Here is a 19,473-nt window from a genome sequence, read left to right as displayed (position 1 = left end):
GATCACGAGCTTGAACCGTTGAGATAGATCGCAACTTCCCGCCGAATTATCAGCTGAAATCGGTCGAACGCTGCCTCGGATATCGAGAGCTCTGTGTCGAGGTACCTTGTTCTTTCTTCAGTCTTTGATATCACAAGAGCTGGACTGAAGAAGTCACGAAGGTTTACAGCGGTCAATCAACCAGATTTCAATATCGTTTCGAATGTCAGTCTCTTATCCCTCTCTCCCCGCCCTCATTTCGTTCCTTCGTCGTGCTCATGCTCGTATATGGCCGCAATGTTCAGCAAGGTCATGCTCAAGTAGTACCTCACGTGCATTACCACCTAATTCCAGCTCCTTTCGCAAATGCTCCTCCTCCAAGCCCGGCAAAACGACTCTTCTCTCGCAATGAACTCGACGAAGAAGAAGGTGAGACATTGTCAAGACGGATACGGGAAGAATTACAGAAGGAAGAGACGGCACGGTCTAAGCTATGATGCAGAAGAATCTATAGATAGAGGAGGACTTCTATCGACAAGCGGAACTCACAACATATCTCGATTGGACTAAGAACGGGGGATCGCATGGAACTGATGCGGCGGAGGAGGAGGAAAAGGGGGAGTACCAACGGGAGGAAGTATCGGCGCAAAGTTCGCAAGCGAAGGGAGAGGCGGAGGAAGTGACGGAATATCGAACGTGATCCACACTCGGATATCTGGATCACTGAACTTGACTAGCCATGAAGCATTCCTGCATGTACTGAGCGGGTTAATCGCAGTCCAATACGTTTCGCCAGATTCTGGAAACTCCCATGATCGTCAAATACTCAGTTATGAATGAGAACTAGGCGGACGGAAGAGCTTACTATATGTCCATGGACGATTTGGTTCGCCTGCAAGAACGCCTTTTGCGAGATCTTCCATCGAACTCGTCGGTCCTTGGCAAAGGACGGGGAACGTCGAATGCCCGTCGCGGTGTTCGTAAAACTCAATGACCCGAGGTAGAGCGCTGGAGCCGTGACGGGGCTCGTTGGAAATCTGCGGTGAGAGGACGAGGGCTGTGCGGGGAGGATCCGGACGCCGTAAACCGACGAATGCTCCAGGCGCTGGAACGAAAACTCGTTCGGATGGCAAGATCGCGGTCTTCGCTTCAATACCGGGTAATCTGAGGTGTATCTCCTGTCCAGAGAGTGCTGCTGAGTTTTGCTTGAGTCCTTGCGAGGATGGGGGAAGAACTTGGGGAGAACTCACGGCAAAATTCGTGGGAGAAGTAACCTGGAAAACGGGAAGAGGTCGGTGATTCAGGGGGAACTGAGGTGGTGTTCCTTCAAAGATGACTTTGCTCAATTCAAGGCAATACGTTTCGATCTCATGGAACAGTCGGAGGAAGTTTGAGCGACGATCTAGAGGAATCGTCGTTTGACCGAACTGATGTACGAAATCGTTGACTGCCGGTAAAAGAACTTGTTCGACCTGATGACTACCGCAACGTTGAACAACCTACTGATTCAAAGAGAGTGCAACGCTGAGAACTCACCCATGGAAACCATTGTCTTCGAACGTAACCCGGAGTCCCGGGAGGAAACCGAGGATAGCGTGTTGGGTAGCCCATCCGCGAATGATCTGACTCGATCGGAATCGGTTCAAGGGTCGATGGCAAAGGAGCAGCCATCTTGAAGACGGAGAAAGAGAGACGCTCAGTTGGCGGAAGTTTTGAAACAGCGTTGGGCTCAGATCTCGTTCCGCCATCCTCCGCGGACTCCACTTTCACAACAGTACGGAGCTGCGATGGTTGGTGCCACGATGGTGGCCGAGTAGCAGAAGAACGCAACGAGAATCGGTGGTAGTTGAGCCGGAGAACGGAAGAGCGAGAGCGAGGGTACCAGCCGTGTTCAGGGATTACCGACGCGAGGTGGCACGAGTAGAACTATTCCGGTTGGTTGTCATATCGAGGCTGAACGCGAGAGGAGAGTCAGAGAAGGGAGTCGAGTTCAAGTTGGTGGAGGAGAGTTGATCAGCGGGCTTGACGAGAGTCTTGGAGGTCGGGGTAGAGCTGAGCGGAAGCAGCCGCATTCTGGTGACCGTGAAGGGCGTGATTCATGCTGATCGAAGTGGTGAGAACGAGGACAAGCTTCCTCAGACTCGGAACCGTCGAAGCGATTTCGTCCTCGCATTCACTCACTTCCTCGCCTAATCTCAAACGCGCCTTTTATTCATTCGTTCAGACCATCGAAAATCGCCCTGTCATCGACCGAACGGTAGAAGGGAGCGCGATGTCGAACAAACGAGGCAACTCATCTACAACATCCGGCTCACTCGCCAAACGTCAACGGATCTCCCAAGCCAACTCCCCAACATCTACGAACTCAGCTACTCCTCAAACTGCGACCCCTTCCGCCGCTCCTTCCCCTTCAATCGATCCCGATCAGGATTCCCTCTCCTCCTTGTCCGAGTCTCGAGGTTCCTCTCCAGAAGTCGAGCTCGCGAATGCAGTGAAAGGAATGGCTCAACCTCCTCCACCGTCAGCGCAAGTACAAGGTCATCACGTACTGTCAGCGAAAACCGTTCCTTCCTCTCAACCAACTCCTGCTTCAGCTCCTTCTGCCAACGCAGCTTCCAATTCGAGCAGACCAACTCAGGGAGGAAAGGGACGGAAAGGAGAGGAAGCGTTGGAACATGCAGTAGCGGCGAGGGAAGAAGTTGAAAGAAGGAGAGCTCATTTGAAAGAAGCGAACGGAGTTGGAGTAGCTGGAGCGAGACAATTGGAGGAAGGACCGACGCTGAAAGTAAAAATGGAAGAGGAAGATGAGAACGTGGAGATCGAGGTTGTACACGGAGAAGAAGCGGAAACGATCGCGGCTTTACCAGTGAGTTTTCATTTTTCGAGTCTCTCTCTCTGCGAAAGATCTCTGAGACTCATTCTCATCGTCGTGCAGCCACGGAAAGAACGACCTGCAATTGCCGAAGAACGAGCTGGCGTGATCCGATTCGTCGTCGTAACGAACGATACGAACCCAGCCTCAATGATTATCCTCACCGGCTTGAAGAACATTTTCCAGAAGCAACTACCAAAGATGCCGAGGGAGTACATCGCTCGACTCGTGTTCGATCGAGCTCATTACAGTATGGCGATCGTCAAGAGAGGATTGGAGGTAGTTGGAGGAATCACTTATCGACCTTTCGAGGGACAGAAATTCGCTGAGATCGTCTTCTGTGCCATCACGGGTACGGAACAAGTCAAGGTGAGTTGTCCGCTTCTTCCGTTGGCAGACTCCGAGCTGACCTCCTCGTTCTGGTCAAAAAGGGTTACGGTTCTCATCTGATGAATCACTTGAAAGACTACGTGAAAGCGTCGACAAAATGCATGCACTTCTTGACGTACGCCGACAACTACGCTATTGGATACTTCAAGAAACAGGTGAGCTCATCCCTTCGGTTCTAGGGGCAGAAGAGACTCGTGACTGAACGTCTTTTCCTTTCTTTCCAACAGGGTTTCACGAAAGAGATTCAACTCGACCGAGGCGTGTGGGCTGGTTACATCAAAGATTACGAAGGAGGAACGATCATGCACGTGAGTCGCCAGACTGACAAGTTCTCGGTTTCTCCGGTCGCTATGCTAAAACCTTTCGTCTCGATAGTGCTCGATGTTACCTCGAGTCAAATATCTCGAAGTCGCTTCGATACTAGCTAAACAGAAAGAGGTAAGTGGAAGAAGCTGTCCTCACGAGATTGTCGGGAAAAGGTTAAATCGTCATCCACTTCCTCCATCTACAGGTCATTCTCGCGAAAATCCGACAATTATCTCAATCTCACGTCGTCCATCCCGGTCTCACGTTCTTCTCGAACGCTCCACCTGGAAGCAAGATCGATCATACCCAAGTTCCCGGGTTGAAAGAGAGTGGTTGGACACCAGAAATGGATGAGCTGTGCGTTCTTGGGTCCTTTTCTTTCTTCCATTTACCTCTTCGCCGCTGATTCCGACGTCGTTCGATCGAGATATAGAACAAGGAGACCGAAACGAGGGCCTCAATTCGCGGTGATGAAGAAATTGTTGACGTTGCTCGTCGATCATCCGAGTTCTTGGGCTTTCGCGAATCCCGTCAATGCTCAAGAAGTGAGTCCCTCTCTCTTCGCGTCTCGTTGGTACCCGCTGACTCAGTCGACTTGTTCAGGTTACGGACTATTACGATGTCATCAAAGAACCGATGGGTGAGTCTGCTCTCCCTCGCTTTCAGCACATCCTCTCCAGTTGCTGACGGACTTCGCTCCTGTGACAGATTTTGCAACGATGGAATCGAAACTCGAGGGGAACTCTTACGCTACTCTCGACCAATTCATCTACGACGCTCGTTTGATTTTCAACAATTGTCGCTCGTACAACGACAATCAATCGAACTGTAAAGCTCCTTTTCTCGCTCTCAATATCACAGTTGCTGATACTAACGGTCTCTCCCGATCTAGACGTCAAGAACGCGAACAAACTCGAATCCTATCTCAATGAACAACTGAAAGTTTACACGGATCCTTGAGCGAGAAAAGGATGTTTCCTCCTCTCTTCGATATACCCACCCACAAGTTTTATTCTCCCCCCTTTGCAGTCATAGTAGTTTCTCCTCGCTCTCTTTTCCTTCTGTCGTTTCTTGTTGCAAAAATAGGTTTGCTGTTTCTCTCTATTCTTTCCCTTCTTGCCTCTCTTTCTCCCTTCCCGATCCCTAGAGCTGGTCTCCAACATCAACTAAGCAAGCTACAACCCTCGCAGACTCTCTCCGTCTGATCCCTCGTCCATCTCTCGCCAGTTGATGTGGTTCATCTCAGCAATCGAATGCAGCTCTCTCAACTCCTCAAGACCCTCGCCCGGCGCAGTAAGGAGGAATTGACAGGTCGGAGATCACTATGGAACATCTTGTGAGTCCTCCTCTCGCTCTTTCCAACCCCACTTCGGAGAGGCGGAGGGTTTCTTCGACTGAATCCCTTCTTTCGCGCTCTTCTTGCTCTTCAGTTTCTACGTCGGCCATATCGCAGTATTCGCGTGTGGATGGCACAAACAAGTGACGGATCCGAGACTCGCCGCGTTGAATCAGTTGAAGTATTCGGTTTGGATTTCGAGAGGAGCGGGACTTTGCCTCGGGATTGACGGTCTCTTGATTCTGTTACCTGGTGAGTCTCTTGAGCAGTGTTTCCTCACGACTCTACTCCGCATGTTACTGACGTATGGGATCGTGAGCGAGATCTATGGTCAATTAGTCTTGCGAAACTTTATTCGATATCTCCGACCCGTCGTCGGAAAGGCCGTGCCTCTCGACGAGAATATCTGGTTCCATCGTCAATTCGCGTACTCGATCCTATTCTGGACCATCGTTCACACGACGGGTCATTGTGAATCTCCCTTCTTCTCGAGCGAAGGTTTTGCGAAACCCAAGAAATCTTACTCGCTCTCGCTGCAGACGTCAACATGATCAACGTCGAACGGAGTCAAGTACGGAAAGAGACGGCATGGGCGATCATGTACACTCAACCTGGAGGATTCACAGGTCACCTCATGCTGCTTTGCATGTTTTTCATGTACACGACGGCACATCGCAAGATTCGTCATCAATGCTTCGAGGCTTTCTATCTAACACATCATGCCGTGAGTCTTAAGGTCGTGTAAGTTAACAGCTTAGATGATCTTGCGCTCACTCTTCGAATCAATCGATAGGCATTCATATTCTTGATCGGTCTCTACTTTCACGCCATCGGATGTTTCGTACGAGGCGCTCTTCCTGGACAACCAGTACAGTGTCTAGGATACAAGAGCTGGCATTGGACCATCGTAGGAGGGATTTTGTATTTGTTCGAGAGGATCATTCGATTTGTGAGTCTCACTTTGGTCTTAAGCTCCAGGCCAAACTCTGAATGCCTCGCTCTCGAGTGCAGATACGGTATCAACGCTCAACTACGCTCACGGCAGTCCTTCAACATCCAGGACGGACTCTCGAATTGCGATTCTCGAAACCTTCGATGAGTTACAAAGCGGGTCAATGGCTCTACCTCAACGTTCCCGAAGTTTCGAGATGGCAATGGCACCCTTTCACGATCTCTTCGGCTCCGGACGACGCTTTCATCTCGGTCCATATTCGTCAAGTCGGAGATTGGACTCGGTTAGTTTTCGAGTCATCTCTTCAGCGAAACTTGGCCCGAGCTGATCGTTCTCTCTTTCTTGTAGTGATCTCGCCTCTCGACTGGGCTCTCTTCCTCCGACAGTCTCGACGACTCTGTCAATGCTCGAGAAACCCGACGCTTTTCGAGATCACCAGCACCCTTTCCGAACTCCTTCACTCGATATCACCGCTCAAGCTCTCATGCTCGGACGTTCTCTTCCCGACGTTCGAATCGACGGACCGTTCGGCGCTCCAGCTCAAGACGTCCTTTCAAACGAAGTGGCAGTTTTGATCGGTGCGGGAATTGGAGTTACGCCGTTCGCTTCGATACTGAAGGATATCTGGTACAAGCAACGACAGCACAAGCTGGGAGCGCTGAGAAGAGTCTTGTTCGTTTGGATCAATCGGGAGGTCGAGAACTTTGAATGGTTTAACGGTTTGCTTCAGAGTTTGGAAGAGGTGCGTCTCTATCGTCTATCAAATTATCCTCGAAGTCCTCGCACTCACGAAGCCCTACTTCATCGATTTAGGCTCAGACGGATCCTTGCTTCTTGACGATTCAAGTATATTTAACGAAAGAAGTCGATCTCGACACGATCAACAATCTCGCTATTCACGGCAAGTCCTCGCTATCTCCCTTCGTGATCCCCACCAGTTGACTGAGCTCTGTACGTGTAGATTCCGATTCCGACGTCGACCCGATGACGAATCTTCGCACGAAAACTCAATACGGTCGACCGAACTTTGACCTCCTTTTCGATTCGATGAGACGACAAATCGAGACGGGATTGTATCTACCGGGAATGGAGAGCTCGTTGAGGACGACCGTCGGAGGTGAGTGGCAATATCTATCCCTAATTTCGATCGCTGGTCTTGAGTTGCCCCCTTTCGATCGCTCGTCTTCCGGTTTCAATTCTTCCTCATGCTGACAACTACCCGCTTCACTCGACGGTAGTATACTACTGCGGTCCTTCACCGCTCGACAAGAAGATCAAGACTGCAACAAAAGCTGCGACTTCGAAAGGTGTCAAATTCTCGTTTGCAAAAGAGCATTTCGTGAGTTACTCAAGCGAACATTCTCGCATGCTGACAAGCTAACCAGTTGCTCTCTCGTTGCCAGTGACACGAAGGAACCATCTTTTCTGTCTCGAGCTCTCGCCGGTCGAAGCTATGTATCGATTTACCCTGTAATTTGCGTTTTCGGATTCGTTCGACTCTAAGGGTAGACACTTCGCTCAAGTTCGGCGGTCTAACGCGACAGAGCCTCAGATTGTGTCTATGTGTTGAAAACGTTCTTGGGTTCAGACCAAAAGATCAAGGGGAACAAAGCATCAGATGCTTCAAGATTCAAGCTCAAATTTTTCCTCTTTCAAACTCCTACCTCGCGCCTCGATCGATTCCACTCGAGTACGAGCTCCAAAGTAAACCGCATCATCACTTCTTGCGCGGCAAAGGCCATTGTAAGTTCCTCTCGACGCTCCTCCTCGTCAATCTCCGCGACCTTCGCCACGTCCTGGTAAGCCAAAAGCCTCTGCAGACCTAGCGCAGTCGAGCGGGTACTTGGGCACTGCAGAGGCGTAAGAAGTATTCGGGACCCGGGTAAGCAATGCGGCGTAGAGACTTCGGCGCGAGTCGTGGGAAACATGGAGACTTACTTTTTTGAGAGCTTGAAGCCTTGTATCCGATTGCAAAACCTGTGCCGGCGGCACAACCAGCTCATACAGTCTCGTACTCGTCTGCCAATCCGACTCCAAATTCCACTTGAGTCTTTGCTCCCAGGTTTGAATGTCGTTCTCCGTGAAGGGTCCTTTCTCTTCTCGTCTTTCTGTCTGCTTCTGTAACACTTCTAGACCCTGGAGTAATTGAAGAATCGTTATGATGTGGGTGAAGCAGAATGAAGCCGAATCGGTTTCCGAGGACGGTCCTGCCATCGAGGTTGTTTCCGATATGAACAAGTTCGAAGCCTTTGGCGTCGGGTCCACGGAGAACGAAGGAGAGACAACGGGAGGAAGAGAGAAAGGGAAAATGTCGACGTGTTCGTCTCGGTAAAGCCGATGAAAGCTCGAGGCGCTCAGAAGGGACCGAGCGCGAAAGGGGTCGGAACGAGCGGAACAGGCCGAATTTCGCTCAGTTCTCGCTGCACTCACTAACGGTGACTAAATCGTCACGACATGTGCATTAGGAAGAGCAGTACAAGGGAGAAAGAGCAAAAAAAAACGCAAACAGTCACAAATTACGATTCCAATCTCTGCGTATGTTAAAAACAACAGACCTCTTTTGACCACACTCTCATCAATACTCGTCGCAGATATCGCTCGACCCGTTCGGAACCTTGACTCGAGTTGATCTGTTTTCCTCTTGCTTTTCCTTCTTTTCCTCTTCTCCCGATATCTTCTCTGACGCTTTGTCCTTGTCGAGTCCGAGGGTTCTCATCGAGAGGTTGTCGCTAGTGTGACTCAGGGCGAGAACTTTGACGAGAACGGATGTCGGCGAGATGAAGAGACAGAGGAGAAGCGAAAGAATGGTGGAAAGAGTCGGTCGAAAAAGCAAGACTGGCGAGAGAGAATGGAAGAACATTGGATAACGTGTAGTGGAAATCAGAAGGAGAAGGAACAGGGCCAAGAGTCGACTACTTCTTTCGCTCAGGAGTCGAAGAGCGCAAACGACGGGCAAACGAGGTTTCGGACGGCTGAATCCGGCAACGAAGGATCGTTCCCCCAGTAAGTCGTTTCCCAGAGAGTCGATCACAGCAGTATTCAGCTTGTTCGGATTTGACGCCGAGAAAGGCGAAATCTTTGTATCCGGTTGTAATGTCGAAAGGTTCGACTCCAATCTCGGCAAAGAGCTCCTCTACCTTGTTTCTGGACTTGTCGGGATCGAAGTATAGCGGTAGGCCAGTGAGAGCGAGCTTGGTGAACGCAGGTTTCGTCTTGAAACGAGTCGATTCCTTCCGAGGACCTGACGAGGAGAAACGTGATTTTTGGCGAGCTTCGGTAACGATTGCTGGGCGATGAATGTCTCTATCCTCCTCCTTCTGGATTCGACGAGGACTCGAAGAACGCGATCGGCGTGAGTAGCGTTGGGGCGGAGGACGTCGAGGGAGAGGAAGAAGAGTATCGGAAGGATCGGGCGAGAGTCGATAACTTGGAGGACGATAGTCTGTCGTAGTTGTTCGTGACCGCGGGACTAGGGTTGGACTCGAAGGGTCCCTCCACGGGCATTTCGGAGGAAGAGGAAGGGCGAGACTCGAACGGCTCAGGCTGGTCGAAGTTCCATCTGGCTGAGAATCAGCGTGACAACACGTGATCTTGTATTCGTCTACGATCTTATAATGTAGGGAATCCATCGTGTGTTTCGCGTCCGAAGCTTTGACGGTGACGAAAGCGTAGGGGCGACTGGGGGATCTCCTGGAAAGAACTTGAGGATCGGTGATTGGTACGTCGATACCAGCGAAAAGTTCTTTGAGCCGATCTAGCGTGAAGTTGACGGGAAGCCCATTCAGATGGAGCTGAACCAATCGGTCTCCGGCGGTATTCGGAATCTTTTCCTGTTCTTCTCCTTTTTCCCTTTCTTCCCTTTCGACTTCTTCTTCTACTTCTTCTCCTTCATTCGATCGTGGGGATGGAGTCTTTCCGGGTGTGTCGAAAGTCAATGTCAAGTCGTCCGAATCCGATTGCTGCATCGAGATACTCGCAATTTCCTCCATAGAGCACGATTCTTGGGGTAAAGGAAGTTGGACTTGACCGAGCGACGAGGGCGGAAGACTATCCTTCGACGAGATATGAGTCGGAGGCGAAGTTTCTGTTGCTGTCGGTGCGAAACAGTCGGAAGGAGGAGCCGGAAGAGGTCCTTCTCCAGTTAAAGCGTCGAATTTCGGAGGAATCGGCAAGTTGCTGTCGATCCAGTTCGCGGCAGCTTCGAGATCGAGAGTAAGAAGATGCTCTGCGTCGAGCGCTGGTGGTCGGGGCTAGTTCAGCGTCGAATGTCTCGTCGAAATAAGGACTGGAGGTAAACTCACCTTCTTCACGTTCACCTTGTTCCCATTTCGCCACGAGTTCCCTCAAATCCTCATTCTTTCCTTTCTCCAAGTCGTAGCGAGCCCCTTGTAGTAGTAGGAGCTGAGCGATGAGCCGATGAAGAGTCGAGAGTTGCGAAGGGAGAGAGTCGATCGATTCGAGAGCAGTTTGACGCTTCCAGGAATCTGTTTCGGGCCAAGGTGAGCTCTTGAGTAACACTAAGGTAGCTTGGAAGGCTTACGAGGTGAGTTGATAGCCTGTGCAGGAGATCCCGATTCCTTCCTCTGATGAAGGACGACGAGGACGTAGAGGACATCCTGTTCGGACGTAGCTACCTCGAGTCGGTCGATAAGATCTTGCATCGTTCCCTCGAGCATTCGGTGAGCTGGTCTCGAGGGTAAGGGTCCGAGGGGAGGGAAACTTGAATGAGTTTGGGGGAAAGGAAGGAGCAGTGAAGCAGAGACGCCTGAAGGCTGCACACAGCTTCGATTGATAGATTGGAGGGGCTCGAGAAAGTCAGAGCGAATGAGATGGGAGAAGAGAAGAGAAATCGGCACGGCTCCCTTCTTCAAAATCCTCGTTTTCGCTCAGGCCTCTCCAGTTGCAGAACCGGAAACTCCGGTCGTCATATCGTCCACGCAGTTTCGCATCGGGGAGGTCGATTTTTGCTGGCAATCTTCACGAGGATCTCCCCTTCGAGCGATACAGCGTTCTCTGGTCCATTCCTCCGTCCGACAAAGACCGAGTGAGCTTTGCCTGCTTTGTACCAAGTGCGTTCGCATTGCTTGCTGAAACAAGCAATATAATCGAGACGTTCTCTTCGTTTTCTTCGCAGAAGGTCTTGAAGTGGGCTCGCTCGTCGACTAGAGTCGTAGTTTGGGTCCGAAGATAATATGATGATACTCTGAAGCGATAGAAAGACTCAATGTCAGTCCGTCCACTCAATCTCGAGACAGCGAAGGAAGGGCTAAACTCACGATTGCCTCGATTCTGTCTCGCGCACAAAGTTATCTACGTTTCTTCGCTTTCGAACTCCCCCCTCCCAGAGCGCCGTCAGGTAACCAACTCTCATCAACTCCTGCAGGTAACTTCTTCCCTCCATTCTTCAACCTCTCTTCCTCTTCTTCCTCCTTTCGCATCCTCTCCTTTTCCGCATCGAGTGCCGCCGTAACTTCGTCCGCGCTCACTTCTTCTCCAGCTCGAATCCTAGCGGCCAGTTCTGGAGGAATCGCGACTCTCTTGACTCCGGTTGCGAACCCAGGAGCTCCTCGACCGATTCCGGTTTTGGGATCGTATTTCTTCGTCGTGCCGCTGTTTGGAGAGACGATTCCTCGATAGACGCGGTAGGAGAACTAGATATACGCATAGAGAGCTCGATTTCGAAGACATTGCTAGATGTCAGGGAGAAGAGCTCACGTAGAGAACGGGAACCGAAAGGACCAGGAGAGGTGCGATCAAACCGGTGTCTATCGAATCGGTCTGCGATAAGGTCGAGCGTGATTAGCTTCATTCTATGATCGGAATGGCAGCAAGGCATGAACTCACGAGACCCATGGTTGCTCGAACAAAGGTTGATCTAGATGTTGATGATCTCGAAGGGGTACGAGGGCGGAAGGGAAGGCTTGGCGAAAGAAGGGCTTCGATAGTCTTATCGAGAGCTATGTAATGTGTTCGAGAGTGATCGATGTGAGTGGTAGAGAGTAAACCGGGAAGAGTTACATCTCCGAACTTTGGATTCGTTCACTCCACTCGGCTCAATCGGTTTCGGCAGGCAACGCAGGGATAAGAAGATGTCGGCAATGGATTTCCAGGTGATCAAGCGATGCAGTACCACGAGGGCCCGGGTGAGCAAAATGGTGAATTGACATTTCCTCTCTCTAAGCTGCTGCCGTGCTCGCTGATCACCTTCGGATGGGGTAGAGAATGCGTCATGGTGAAACTATGACTCCAACCTTCATGCCTGTCGCTACCGTGAGTCAAACTGCGCCAGTTCTTCTTGTTTCCTGTTTCACTGAACTTTTCTGCTCTCTTCTGTCGACTCTCCGCATAGCAAGCGACGATGAAAGGAGTTACGCCCTCTCAAATCGAATCAGTTACACCACCGATCACGCTCATCCTCAACAACACTTATCATCTCTCGCAAAATCCTGGAACCGAAGTTCTCGACGCTTGCGATGGAGCTTCACACGGCTATCAGGGATGGAGGGGAAACTTGTTGACCGATTCAGGAGGGTTTCAGATGGTCTCCCTCGTCAAGCTATCACGAGTGACGGAACAAGGCGTCTTGTTCGCAAACCCATACGACCCGACTCTATCTTCACTGCTCACTCCGGAAAAGAGTATGCAGGTTCAGCATTCGATCGGGGCAGATATCATGATGCAACTCGACGATGTGGTGTCGAGCTTGACGACTGGAGACAGAATGGAGGAAGCTATGTGGAGATCGATTCGATGTGAGCACTGGTCCCGTTCCATTTGTCCAAGCTCCACGCGAGACTGACGATTTAGGGTAGGGCTCGATCGATGTATCGCAGAACATGAAAAGTCAGGCAGGACAGATCGACAGAACTTGTTCGCAATCGTGCAAGGTTCGTCTGCTCCTAGCTTGCGCTTTCTCTCTCTCCGGCTCGCTCGCTAACTTTCCCTGTTGAACTCATATTGACAGGAGGACTGGATCCCGATCTACGAGACAAATGCCTAGATGCGATGTTAGAACCTGAGCGAGAAGCGAAACTCCCGGGATATGCGATCGGAGGTCTTTCGGGAGGAGAAGAGAAATCGATATTTTGGCGAATGTGAGCTACTTTTCTTCCTCGCTCTCTTCTTCGAGCGTCTTTGACAGGCTTTGCGGTTGGTAGCATCGCTCAATGCGCGAAGCGACTCCCGGAGAACAAACCGAGGTATTCGATGGGAATCGGTTACGGTGAAGGTCAGCCAGGAATTCTGCCTTCGTCATTAAGAGCAACAAATTGATCAACTCTCTGCGTGCTAGATCTACTGGTCTGTGCAGCGCTAGGAGTCGATATGGCGGATTGCGTTTTCCCGACTCGAACTGCCGTGAGTTTCCTCCTCCCTTCTCTTGGTCCTTATCGAGGTCTCGCACTGCGGATACTCACGCGCTGGACTCGCAACAGCGCTTCGGAGTCGCCCTCACCTTCTCGGGCCCTCTCAACCTGCGTCAGAATTCGATAGCTTCCGATTTCGACGTGATCGATTCGTCTTGTCCTTGCGCGACATGTCTCAAAGGGAACGGAATGTCTCGAGCTAGTCTATGGAACTTGGCGGGCAAAGAAACGAGTGGAGCTAGTGCAGTCACTATACACAACTTAACTTATCAGGCGAGTCGGATCGTTCGTATCTTCCGACGCCCTCGGTTGATGCTGACGGCTTTCAAACTCGCACTCACTAGTCACGGCTGATGGACGGAGCTAGAAATGCGATCTTAGAAGATAGATTCCCTCAGTATCTCGTAGATTTTTTCGATGGATATTTCAAGGAGAAGGCGAAATATCCGTGAGTTGCTCTCTTCTCACTCGCACTAGTCGGACCACACTGACCACTTTGACGGTAGTGAATGGGCAGTAGAAGCATTGCAGAGCGTCGGAGTAGACTTACTGACAGGCGTGCCGACGAGGCTGCAATCTTAGCGAGGACGACCTTCTCTCACTCAGCTCTGATCGCTTCAACGCCCGAGACTCGACGCTGACGTGGCTCCTCTATCAGAGATAACGTCATTGAGCTCCGAGGAGAACGCACGGAGCCGTTTTTTTTACGAGCGACCCCGACTTTTTTTTCGCAGCGATTCTCTCGTTCCTCTCTCTTCTTCTCTTCATCCTTCGGTCGGCCTCGAGCGAAACCTGGACAAGATGCCGCCTGTTCCTCTAGCTGATGCACTCGGCTCACTCACGATCGGATCTAGTATCTCGGGGGAGAACACGGGAAGGAGTGGGACGGAAATTGCCCCGATGCAACGACCTGGTCATGGAGAGTAGGTTCTCTCACTCCTTCTCCAAGGAAAGGACGACTTCTAATGGATTCGAACTAACTCGTTCGACGTCCCATTGTAAGTTCCCTGCGCTCGTCAATGCGTTTCAAGTCTCTGCTCCCGACATCACCGTCTACCAATACGATGTGAGCTACAAGCCTCTATCCCTCTACGATGTCAGTGGCGCCGAGAGAAGCAAGAACTGACTCCGATTCATTCAATCATTCGCGATCTTACTCAGGTTAAGATCGCACCCCTCGATGAGAAACGTCCTGCTCGGCTCAATCGGAAGATCTGGAGACATTTGGTATCGACGGTGAAGCCTTTCGGCGCGGTCGCGGTCGTATACGATGGGCGATACATATCCTTCTCCCCAAAGGAACTACCCGGCGAGCAAGGTAGCTGGACGATCGAGGTACCCGACGGTTTGCCCTCGATGAAAGGTCGTACCTTCACCGTCACCGTATGTCTTTCTTTCCACCTTCTCGACTATGACTGACTAATTCTCTTCCTACCGTCATCTGTAGCTCACTCTCGCTCGACCTGTCAACTTGGCTGCGTTGAAGCAATTCATCACCGGTAAACCGGGATTCAGCATGGACGACGTTTTGAACTGTGTTCAAGCTCGTGAGTTTCCGTTCACCTTCTAGCTTTGCATATCTCCCGACTCACCAATCTCGTACCTCGTCGGGGACAGTCAACATCGCTATTCAACATGGACCGATGCTCGCGAATCCTTCGACTCGCGCCTCCTTCTTCCTTCCACCCGGTCGCGAAGAAGCTTCCTCTCTCGGTCAAGGACTCGAGATGTGGAGAGGCTATTACTCGTGAGTTCTCCTCGTGGTGACCTGACGAGACTGAGGCTCATCAAGGTCCTTCGCTGAGAAATCGCAGTTCGCTCCGACCTGGAATCGAAAAGGTCTTTGTCAACCTCGACATCTCGTCTCAAGTCATGTACAAGCATGGAAGCTTGGGAAACTTGTTGCTCGAGCTTGGAAAGGCGAAGGTCGGTCCTCGCTTCAACGAGAATAATCTCAATGTTCGAACAATCGATCCGAGATTCGCTATCGTCGCCGGCCGGTGAGTCTCTCCTGGAGTATCTCGCTGTTGGTGACCGTGCGTTGACGCTAGCTCATCGACAGACACATCAAGGGACTCAAGGTCACTTTGCGCGTTAAAGACCGAAACGGGATACCTACTCGTAAGATTCGCGAGCTCACACTCTCGACCGCGATGGCGAGCAAGTTCAAGACGGAGGAAGGAAAGGAAACCGACGTCTTCAAGTACTTCCGGGAGAACTACGGAGTCACTCTCGCTCGTCCAGACTGGGTCAGTCTCTTCCCCTCTCGTTTGCGATCGAATCCAGCTCTGACCTCCTTCCTTTCCCGTCAACAGCCGTTGATTCGCGTCTCGAGGTTTGCTCTCTGGCCCGTCGAACTCTGCGAAGTCGACATCGGTCAAAAATACTTGAAACCTCTCGACGGTCAGCTCACGACCGAACTCCTTCGCATGACTACGGTCAAACCCCGTGAACGTTTGGAAATGCTGCGCCGAGGTATCCAAGCGATCAATCCACGCAACGATCAAGCGTGAGTTTACCCCTCCGACGACTTCGTTCTCGACGTCTGAGCTGATTCACCTCGTGCGAAAGCTTCGGACAATGGCAAACTAAGATCACTCCGACTCCTATGGAAGTCACCGCGAGGCTCTTACCCGCCCCTCCCGTTTCGTATCAGAAACCGATCGTCCCTCGAGGTGGATCGTGGAATCTCGCGAGGGACACGAAGCTTTTAAAACCGATGATGATCTCGCGTTGGTGCGGCTTCTACTCTCTACATCTCACCTTCCGAGACGTGTAGGTTCACGTACTCGTCGCACAGGATGGTCTTTGTTTTCGCGAGCGAAAGGGACTTCCCTAAAAACGCCGCCATGCAAAGCGTTACGGCTCTCATGCAAAAGCTAACCGATCTCGGTTCGTCTCCCTCTCTCCTCCAGTCCTACTCTCCACGACGACTGACCCTTACTCTCTCGGTAGGTCTCGGAGTCAAGAACCGTCAACCTCCGATCTTTCACGTTCCTACTTCGGTGGGTGCCGCCGAAGTCGACGGCTTCTTCCGTGCGACCGTCAAGAAGTTCGGTGGACCTTTTCCTGAACTCCTCGTCTGCTTCTTGGCGGCGAAACCGAATCCGTTCTATTCGGCGATCAAAATGTTCGGAGATGTTTCGGTTGGATGCTCGACTCAGTGCGCTTTGATCCCGAAAGCTGCGAATGGAAACGGGCAATGTACGTCTCTCGCTTATGTCTCCATTCCAGCGGTCACTCATTCAATCGTTTGAATAGATTGGGCGAATGTCGCTCTCAAAATGTGAGTACGGCTCTCTCGTCCCTCAACCGAGCGATCGCTGACTCTCTCATCGGCGATAGTAATGTCAAGCTCGGGGGACAAAACTCTACTGCTCCTCTCGGTCAGGTCGTCTCGAAACCTACCGTCAGTCTTGCTCTTCTCTTCCTCTTTTCGCTCATCTCGCTAATCCCTCTCGTTTCGGCAGATCGTCTTCGGTGCCGACGTCTATCACTCGTCTCCCGGCTCTCTGAACCCTTCGATCACTGGTCTCGTCTCTTCGACGAATCGAGAGATCACCAATTATACTTCGACGATTTCGGTTCAACGCGGTTCGTTCTCGTTTGCTCTTTCGTATCTTCCGAGATTGAGACTGATTTCGCAAGCATGTGCGTGCAGCTCGCGAACAACTCATCGTTGATCTCGAAGATATGGTCTACGAACATCTTCAGCGATATGGGAAGACTGCGAAAGTCAAACCCGAACGTCTAATTTTCGTGAGAGACGGGGTTTCCGAAGGTTGGTCGGTCTCTCTGATACTCTGCTCGAAGGCTTTGATGTACTGACACGACCGGTCCACAGGTGAATTCTCCAAAGTTGTCGCCTTCGAAGTCGGAGCGATCCGAAAAGCTTGTTCTCGTATCGATCCGAAATTCAAACCGTGAGTCTTCCTCCTTCCTCGCTCCGCTTCTTGCCTTATGCTCACGAGAGACATCGCAACTGGCAGAGCTGTCACCTTCATCGTCACCGGGAAGAAACATCACGTTTCGATCTTCCCGAAGAACCCTCGCGACGGAGATCGAAACGGGAACGTAACGGCGGGTACGATCGTCGATACTACGATCGTGAACCCTTTCACATTTGATTGGTACATGCAACCGGTGAGCCAATCTGCTTCTTCCCTTCGCCTCGTCGCTCTCACTGACCCTCGCTCGCTTCTGTCGGTTCTAGCATGCCGCTCTTCTCGGTACTGGACGTCCGGCTCACCATACCGTGCTCGTCGACGACTCGAAGTTCTCCGCCGACGCTCTACAAGAGTTCGTCTACAACTTGTAAGCTTTCCCTTCGCTCTCGACTGGATTGACGAACTAACCTCTCCTGTGCAGGTCGTACTGTTACGCCCGTTGCACCCGATCCGTCTCAATCCCCGCTCCGTGCTACTACGCCAACCTCCTCTGCGACCGCGCCGCTCTCCTCCTCGGCGCATCTGATCAACACGACGATATCGCCTCTTCGCTCTCGAGTGGAGAAAAGGAGAAAACCGCTCATAGGTTATTGGGGGAATTCAAAGCGAAAGTACCGGTATGTCCACCAGTCTCGCTTAGAACCTTCTTGAAAGCTTCGAAGAGTACTGACGTTTGACGAAACGACATGCAGAAAATCCACGGAACTCAATCTTCGAGGTTGTTCTTCTGCTGAACTTCGGAATAGAATGACTCGCTGTCTCTGTCTGACTCGTACATAGTGTGAATAGCACATTGTGTTCTCAGGCCCTCGCACTCTCGTTTCGTTTACTCTTTTCTTCTCTCGTCGTTGCGAAATTGAATTCTCGATTTTCTTTCCTTTTCTGCCGCCCGTCCCTGCGCGATCCGATAGCAATCAGAAGACTCACAAATGAGCTCAGCAACGTCGAGAGTTGAGCGAAGTGAGGGACTTTGCGAAATCTCCAACTCGTTTCTCCTTTCTCCACTCATTCACCGCGACTCTCGATCAGACCTCAGACAGCACTAGACAACTTCACAGACAACAACTCGAAGAGTACTTAGCCCATCATGGTAAGCTCCTCCTTGTTCCAGAGTTCAACTTGATCTCATCATCATCGAACTCTCTTCTCCCTCCCTCTCGCTCGAACGCTGACCATGCTCGTCCCGACAGTCTATCATGGAGCTCAATGGAGTGAGTCCTTCTTCCTACCTAGCTCGCGTTCATTCGAGAGACTGATGAAACTCGCTTGCGTGTGTTCCCCTCCTCTTCTCTCTCTGACAGGGCTCCTGCCTCGCAATGGTCGGTAAAGAATGTGTAGCGATCGCTTGTGACCTACGACTAGGTAACCAAGCGCTCACCGTCGCATGCAACTTTGAAAAGGTTCGTCTCCCCATCTCCTCTCACTCCCTCTCCTCTCTCGGGGACTGACTCAGTGTGCCTGATTGTGGTTGCGACAGGTATTCGCAGCGTCAGATCGAACATACTTTGGATTACCTGGATTAGCCTCGGATACGATCACGGTCAAGGACAAGTTGAGACAGAGGGTCAATTTGTACAAGATGAAGGAGGAGAGGACGATCGAACCAGAGACTTTTTGTCATTTGGTTTCGAGTACTTTGTATGAACGAAGGTACGTCCATGGTTTTCCCTCACGGATTGTTTTCCCTTTTCGTTGCTGAAATTCGCGATCGTACAGGTTTGGACCTTATTTCGTTGAACCGGTGGTTGCTGGTGAGCTCTATTCCGACTCTCTTACAGTTAGTAAGTGACTGACGAACCTCCCTACAGGCTTGAACTCGAAGAACGAACCCTTCATCGCTGCGACTGATTTGATCGGTTGTATCAATTTCGCCAAAGTCTGTCTCTTCCCTTGCCTCTTTCTCTCTCTTTCCCGGTTCTGACGATTCTCCTACTCGTACGGTTCTAGGATTTCGTCGTCTCCGGCACGGCGTCTGAGAAGTTGTTCGGAATGGCGGAATCTCTATGGGAACCTGATCTACCAGCGGAAGACCTGTTCGAGACGATCAGTCAAACCCTATTGAACGCGGTAGATCGGGATGCGTATTCGGGATGGGGAGCGGTGGTTTGGATCATCGAAAAGGTAACGCTCTTCTTTCTATGAATCTATGAATCAACGCAATTTGAGCTGATTAAGTTGGGGAATCGTTACAGGATAAGGTGACGAAACGATGGCTCAAGGCTCGTATGGATTAGAGGCACCTTTCTCTAGAGAGTCTCCTTCTCGAACCAAACCTCATCTTCCTCCTTGCACGACCGAATCCTGAAATCGATAAGTTGTTTGTACAA

General features: G+C 51.2%; 7 protein-coding genes across 7 annotated transcripts; 4 read left to right on the top strand and 3 right to left on the bottom strand.

The window, feature by feature from the left end:
- Positions 1-545: 545 nt before the first annotated feature.
- On the bottom strand, positions 546-1,650 carry JCM6883_005816 (uncharacterized protein; the record flags this gene model as incomplete). Its single annotated transcript, XM_076633341.1, has 3 exons — positions 546-778; positions 845-1,451; positions 1,516-1,650. The coding sequence occupies 3 exons, from the start codon at positions 1,648-1,650 to the stop codon at positions 546-548; spliced, it is 975 nt and encodes a 324-aa protein (XP_076486652.1).
- Positions 1,651-2,251: 601 nt separating this feature from the next.
- On the top strand, positions 2,252-4,507 carry JCM6883_005815 (bromodomain-containing protein; the record flags this gene model as incomplete). The annotated part of the gene is made up of 10 exons (XM_076633340.1): positions 2,252-2,845; positions 2,915-3,220; positions 3,283-3,396; positions 3,469-3,549; positions 3,617-3,679; positions 3,753-3,904; positions 3,981-4,092; positions 4,151-4,187; positions 4,256-4,375; positions 4,440-4,507. 10 exons carry the CDS (start codon positions 2,252-2,254, stop codon positions 4,505-4,507), a joined length of 1,647 nt encoding a protein of 548 aa, XP_076486651.1.
- A 293-nt stretch (positions 4,508-4,800) lies between these two features.
- On the top strand, positions 4,801-7,241 carry JCM6883_005814 (uncharacterized protein; the record flags this gene model as incomplete). The annotated part of the gene is made up of 11 exons (XM_076633339.1): positions 4,801-4,883; positions 4,978-5,135; positions 5,223-5,354; positions 5,423-5,607; positions 5,677-5,832; positions 5,895-6,118; positions 6,184-6,577; positions 6,649-6,736; positions 6,797-6,952; positions 7,074-7,174; positions 7,239-7,241. The coding sequence occupies 11 exons, from the start codon at positions 4,801-4,803 to the stop codon at positions 7,239-7,241; spliced, it is 1,680 nt and encodes a 559-aa protein (XP_076486650.1).
- A 1,506-nt stretch (positions 7,242-8,747) lies between these two features.
- Positions 8,748-10,511, bottom strand: JCM6883_005813 (uncharacterized protein; the record flags this gene model as incomplete). The annotated part of the gene is made up of 3 exons (XM_076633338.1): positions 8,748-10,072; positions 10,137-10,319; positions 10,376-10,511. 3 exons carry the CDS (start codon positions 10,509-10,511, stop codon positions 8,748-8,750), a joined length of 1,644 nt encoding a protein of 547 aa, XP_076486649.1.
- A 630-nt stretch (positions 10,512-11,141) lies between these two features.
- On the bottom strand, positions 11,142-11,688 carry JCM6883_005812 (uncharacterized protein; the record flags this gene model as incomplete). Its single annotated transcript, XM_076633337.1, has 3 exons — positions 11,142-11,486; positions 11,551-11,613; positions 11,680-11,688. The coding sequence occupies 3 exons, from the start codon at positions 11,686-11,688 to the stop codon at positions 11,142-11,144; spliced, it is 417 nt and encodes a 138-aa protein (XP_076486648.1).
- Positions 11,689-12,075: 387 nt separating this feature from the next.
- On the top strand, positions 12,076-17,880 carry JCM6883_005811 (uncharacterized protein; the record flags this gene model as incomplete). The annotated part of the gene is made up of 27 exons (XM_076633336.1): positions 12,076-12,105; positions 12,185-12,587; positions 12,648-12,722; positions 12,800-12,929; positions 12,993-13,063; positions 13,127-13,191; positions 13,269-13,484; positions 13,544-13,647; positions 14,127-14,295; positions 14,361-14,582; positions 14,647-14,746; positions 14,817-14,946; positions 15,014-15,199; positions 15,262-15,448; positions 15,515-15,708; positions 15,771-15,935; positions 16,000-16,091; positions 16,155-16,403; positions 16,461-16,485; positions 16,545-16,608; positions 16,670-16,793; positions 16,861-16,980; positions 17,044-17,122; positions 17,189-17,342; positions 17,413-17,513; positions 17,568-17,763; positions 17,839-17,880. 27 exons carry the CDS (start codon positions 12,076-12,078, stop codon positions 17,878-17,880), a joined length of 3,693 nt encoding a protein of 1,230 aa, XP_076486647.1.
- A 353-nt stretch (positions 17,881-18,233) lies between these two features.
- Positions 18,234-19,380, top strand: PUP3 (proteasome core particle subunit beta 3; the record flags this gene model as incomplete). Its single annotated transcript, XM_076633335.1, has 8 exons — positions 18,234-18,236; positions 18,337-18,357; positions 18,448-18,546; positions 18,624-18,796; positions 18,863-18,897; positions 18,955-19,022; positions 19,094-19,267; positions 19,339-19,380. 8 exons carry the CDS (start codon positions 18,234-18,236, stop codon positions 19,378-19,380), a joined length of 615 nt encoding a protein of 204 aa, XP_076486646.1.
- Between the last annotated feature and the right edge of the window lie 93 nt (positions 19,381-19,473).

The sequence above is a fragment of the Sporobolomyces salmoneus genome (genome assembly GCF_050403485.1).
Source record: "Sporobolomyces salmoneus JCM6883 DNA, S_salmoneus_JCM6883_v1_ctg37, whole genome shotgun sequence".
Classification (NCBI taxonomy): domain Eukaryota; kingdom Fungi; phylum Basidiomycota; class Microbotryomycetes; order Sporidiobolales; family Sporidiobolaceae; genus Sporobolomyces; species Sporobolomyces salmoneus.
The sequence above is the reverse complement of the archived record's forward strand: the minus strand, read 5'-3'. Positions and strand labels throughout refer to the sequence as shown.